This window comes from Chrysochloris asiatica, unplaced genomic scaffold (genome assembly GCF_000296735.1).
Source record: "Chrysochloris asiatica unplaced genomic scaffold, ChrAsi1.0 scaffold00027, whole genome shotgun sequence".
Lineage (NCBI taxonomy): Eukaryota > Metazoa > Chordata > Mammalia > Afrosoricida > Chrysochloridae > Chrysochloris > Chrysochloris asiatica.
Genome location: NW_006408545.1, coordinates 6,688,316 through 6,693,801, shown reverse-complemented (window position 1 = coordinate 6,693,801; position 5,486 = coordinate 6,688,316). Strand labels below are relative to the sequence as shown.

The window sequence follows — 5,486 nt, the reverse complement described above, 5'->3', positions numbered from 1 at the left end:
CTCTCTCTCTCTCTCTCTCTCTCTCTCTCTCTCTCTCTCTCTCTCTCCCTCTGTCTTTTAGGAAGAGTGTTCTGACACTACTAATTTTTTCTTAAGATAACCGATTATCAGACAGTCAGTTCTGACTCTTGACACGCCCATACGTATCAAAATAGAACTGTGCTCCATAGCATTTCTAGAGCTGATTTTTCAGAAGTAGATAGCCAGGTCTTTCTTCTGAGGCATCTCTAGGTAGAGGTAAACCTCTACTCTTTCAGTTGGCAGCCAACTATGTCAATCATTTGCATCACCCAGGGACTCCTATCATGCATGACACCAGTTCCTTCCAGATGACAGGAGGGTACGAACAATGTATCGGTGGCACAGTAGAAACCATCCACTGCCTCAAGACATGTCTCCTGAGATATTCTGAAAGTTTACACTGTATTTCTGCTGTCACTGCCTTTTTTGTTACTAAATAATTTTTATGTTCACAAAGTAACTGACTTCACTCTCAAAAACTCTGCATTCAGCTCTTTTCTGCTGCAAAGATATGAAGGAGACTTTTTAAAGTTCAAGGAAAAAATTCCAAGATCTTTTCATTCAATGTTTCCACAAACTTTTTCAAGTTGTCTCATATTTTATGACTTCTAAACATTGTTGTCATTACAGCTGACAGAACATGTTTATTAGGTGCTACTTGCCAGGCAATGTGATTGATCTCGGATAGGACCAATAGGATAAAATGATGTCACTGTTCTTAGCCTATCTTCCCTATATTATGACTAATGTAATACTGCAGCTTATCTTTTTGTAGAGGGGGGAAAAAGGTCTGTGGTTGAAAAAGTGTGGTAAATATTGGTGGGAAACTTGAATTAGTTAAACACAAACACCCATGACTTCACTCTTTCTAGTTAAAAGAAAAGTTGTCTCAGTTCTGATTACTACAGCTATCAGATCTAGACTAATTAAAACCCATTTGTTGTTGCTGCTGTTGTTGTTGTTGTTGTTAAGTGCCATCAAGTTAGCTCTGACTCTTAGCAATCCTGTACAGGGCTTCTGAGGAGCAGCTGATGAGCTTGAACTGCCAACCTTGAGGTTCAAACCAACCTTGCAGCCCAGCACATTAACCCACAGCACCACTGCTAAATTATTTCATGACCCAGAAAAATGAAAGCTAGTACCATGTGAAGGGTCAATATATGGACTTCTCTGCTGATTTTTCTATTTTGGGTTCATTTTTTGTTGCCTCTCCTAGTATACAAGAAAAGTGCATGTCTACCCCCACCCCCTTTTATGTTGTATGACCCTCACTAGCAGGAGCTGAGATATTCGGTGGGACATCTGGAAGAAGAATTCAACAATGGAATTGTCAACAGATTGAGGGATAGATCAAGGAGGCATCCAAAAAGAGGAAATTGATAACTAAATAGTCGAACTAAATGTAAATTTCTTGCCTAAATATCCTTTAAAGCCATGGTGTTGAATGGGTGAAAACAGAAATGAAGTAAGTTTACTCTAAATATCAAGGCAAGAGAAGACCAAATGAGACAAAGAAACTGGCCTGAGCTTTGTCTTACATTGAGTACATAACAGAATGATTAAATGAAAGCTCTGGAGTCAAATAACTGGGTTATACTTCCAGTTACATCCCTTCATAGATATGTGAATACAACCAAGTTTTAAAAATCTCTCTGCCTGAATTTTCCCATCTGTAAAATGAAGGTAATAATAGCACTTAACAACAACAACAACATGTCTCTGAACATGAAAAAACAGATAACTACACATAACTTAGAACAGTGCCTGAGTCAAAAATGCCTCATAAGTACTCTTGTTGTTGTTGTTGTTGTTGTTGTTGTTGTTAAGTACTATCAAGTCAGATCTGACCCATAGCAACCCTGTATAGTGTTTCTGAGGAGCAGCTGGTGAGCTTGAACCACCGACCTTGCAGTTCAAACTGAGTTTGACACATTTCCCTCTGATCTTGTTGCACTCTATCAAAATGACCTCCAGGTTTGAAAGTAGTAAATTTGTGTGTGTGCATGTTTAGGGCCACTGGTGGCACAGTGGTTAAGCACTTAGCTGAGAACCAAAAGATTGGTGGCTTGAACCCACGAGCCACTCCTCAGGAGTATGAGGGGCAGTTTGTTTTTCTTAAGACTTGGAAACCCTCCGGGGCAGTTCTACTCTGTCCTACCTCTGTCCTACAGGGTCACTGTGAATCAGTGGCAGTGGGATATATATATATTGTTGTTGTTGTTGTTATGTGCCATCGAGTCGGTTCCGACCCATAGCGACCCTGTATAGGGTTTCTGAGGGTGTAAATCTTTACGGGAGTAGAAAGCCTCATCTTTCTCCCACAGAGCAGCTGGTAGTTTCGAACCGCTGACCTTAAGGTTCGCAGCCCGATTCGTAACCACTATGCTACCAGAGCTCCATATATATATATATGGAGTATGATTTTAATATATATATATATTTAAATCATACTGAGATATAGAAGTCTAGATATTTTACTAAATAAAGTGGGAAGTGTAAATGGTTAACTCACCTGGCTGCTAAGGTTGAAGGTCTAAGTCCACCCATAATTACCTCAGAAGAAAGGTCTGACAATTTACTGAAAACCCTATGTAACACAATTCTGCTCTGACACACACCACATAGGGTCACCACGAGTAGAGTCAACTCAACAGCAACTGGATTTTTATCCTGAAATTAGCGCAAGTCCTTAGAGTGGTATAGATGACTAATAGTGGTGTGTGTTTTCTTACCTAGGACTTCCTCTTCATAAGCACCTTCAGCACTGCTACAGCCAACCTCACAGGATTCTCGCTATGGAACACAAGGAGTAAGACTGTCAGTGATGCCTTGGGACTAGTTTTATGAATGAACTTCAGTGAAATTTTGAAATCTGAGTGCCTGATATTCAAATATACGTACATATCAACTACTTCAACTGTAATGCTTGCTATGGGATTAGACCAACACTATTCAAGATTTTTTTACCATGTTCCACAGTAAAAAAAAAAAAAAAATACACAAAATAAAAAACTTTGTGCACAATACATGATGAAAAACAAAATTGTTTTAACAATACTTACTTTGCCCCCAACTTTTAACAGCTTTATTTCGATACATTTCCCATTCAGTAAACTCTACCTATTTAAAACCCAGTGGTTTTAATATATTCACTAAGTTGTACAATTACCACTATGATCTAATTTTACAACATTACAATAAGAACCCCATAATTGTGACGCCTTCTTATATGTTTGATTCTATTCCATTTTACTCTGTTTTATTTTTAGTGGGAATCTTGATTCATTAACCTGATTTCATAAGTCTCTAATGAGTCACACTCTACAGATGGGAATCACACTGAACTCGGCAATGGAGTAATTACATTTGTCATCTTAGTCAAAGGTTTGGTGAGCTAAAAACTTAAAACATCAACCTAAATTGATGCTTAAGAAATGACTATTTCATGTATCTATCCTTCCTTCAAAATTAAAAAGTTGATTATAAATTTTATAGGAGCTGAACTTTTTAAAAGATGTTTTAATACCATTAAGGTCTATAAAACTTTAATGATGACTGTGATATTTTGATGACTATTACAGAAATTCCCTGAAACACTTACTAGAAGTATTAACATTAATTACATATACACATACACATGCCTGCACAAATGCACACACACAAACCACTTGGAGAAAAGGCACACGTTGGAAAATTAAACATAATTGTGCTCAATCTTTCTACTCTCAATCAATTGATAGTTACAATACCTAAGAAATCATGCTATTGTTTCCATTGATGATTTTGGAAACCATGACACAATGCATTTGCCCCAAATATCTCCGGCAGAGAGGGCTGTAACTTGCAAATACTAACTGTCCAGTGTTTGATCTGCTCACTCACAGGAAGTGGAATCTGATAAGCCCCAGTTTACTTAGTTAAGGGTTCATTTAAATATCTCAGTTTGGGTTCAGGATTATTTAATTTGAGTTTAATATACTTTTTACATTTTCTTAGCAGGTTTCAGTAAGACACATTCAACACATTCAGTAACTGCAGAGAATAAACACAACAAGTAGCAGCAAATTTATCATATAGTGTTGGGTATTTTTAAAGAAAAACAGAAAAACGGTGAGGAAGAAAAATGGAGATGGAAGAATATTTTAAAATCTAGCTAATCTTGACCTTTAGGGGAAAATTGTGAGTTTATTTGGACCTGAGGTTTTCAAGGGAACCTATCTAAGGTAGCTTCAAAAGTTTCGTGGGAAAACATTATTTATTTAATTTTTTCAGTTTTTTAAAAAATTTCCTTTCATATAATAAAATCCCCACCTATTTGAGAGTCTAAATGTCATCTCAAATAGAGAAAAAGCTATCGACTAGCTTTTCCTTCTCTAGCTCTCTCCTTTTTAAATCCAATACTGGAATCTTCATGTAGGTATTGGACTTCAATTGAGGTTATCCAGTGTTTCTCAAGCTGGGAGTTGCCTAGAGAGAGTCTGGTTGTTGTTGTTGTTAGTCTGTTTTCAGCAAACAAGTTGTGCCATCTTCATTCTGCAGGTTGTTAATTAGAGGCAATCTAGCAGTGGTTGAGTTTAAGGAATTCAGGGAATCAAAGTCCAAGGTCCAGAATGGGTACTTACACTACATATTCCATGCTACTGAGCTGTGGCTTCTGTTGTGGAAGACAAGTTCACTCTGTCTCTGTTCCCATCCACTTGTACCATACTAGTTGTTGTTAGGTGCCATGAAGTCAGTTCTGACTCTTAGCAACTTGATGAAACAGAACCATATTTAGTAAGATCATTTTTATAATTGTCCACCTGGCTCCACATTGTACTTCACAACTGGCACATGTGTCGCTCATGCCTTTTCTTACTCCTCCAACACAGGGCAAACCCTACCACACTTCATCAATGGCCCTACTGCCGCCTCTCCACAAGAATTGTGACTGGTTCCTAAAAAAAAATCCCTCATTCATTCAGAGAATATTTATTGAGTGCATCGCTTTCAGCTTCAAGGATATGAGAGTGAGCATGACAGGCAAATTGTCTGATTTCTTGGGATTTGCATTCTTTTAGCAGAGACAGACAAGAACCAAAAGGCAATAATATGTTGTTGTTAAGTGCCATTGAGTTGGTTCCGACTAATAACGACCCTGTAAAGGTATCAGAAGCTGGGTTCTATGAAGAAAAACTTGGCATCAGAATTGGAGAAAGACTCATTAACAACTTGCGATATGCAGATGATACAACTTTGCTTGCTGAAAGTGAAGAGGACTTAAAATACTCACTAATAAAGATCAAAGAGCACAGCCTTCAGTATGGATTGCATCTCAATGTAAAGAAAACAAAATTCCTCACCACTGGACCAATAAACAATATTCTTACAAACGGAGAAAAGATTGAAGTTGTCAAGGACTTCATTCTTCTTGGATCAACTATCAACACTCATGGAAGCAGCAGTCAAGAAATCAAACGATGTAT

General features: G+C 37.7%; 1 protein-coding gene across 1 annotated transcript in view; it reads right to left on the bottom strand.

Moving 5' to 3' along the window:
- ROS1 (c-ros oncogene 1 , receptor tyrosine kinase) overlaps positions 1-5,486 on the bottom strand; it is a 182,461-nt gene that overhangs the window by 155,108 nt on the left and 21,867 nt on the right. Inside the window, exon 4 of the mRNA XM_006839976.1 lies at positions 2,754-2,814. Within this exon, the coding sequence (XP_006840039.1) occupies positions 2,754-2,814 (61 nt within the window). The remainder of the gene's footprint in view (positions 1-2,753; positions 2,815-5,486) is intronic.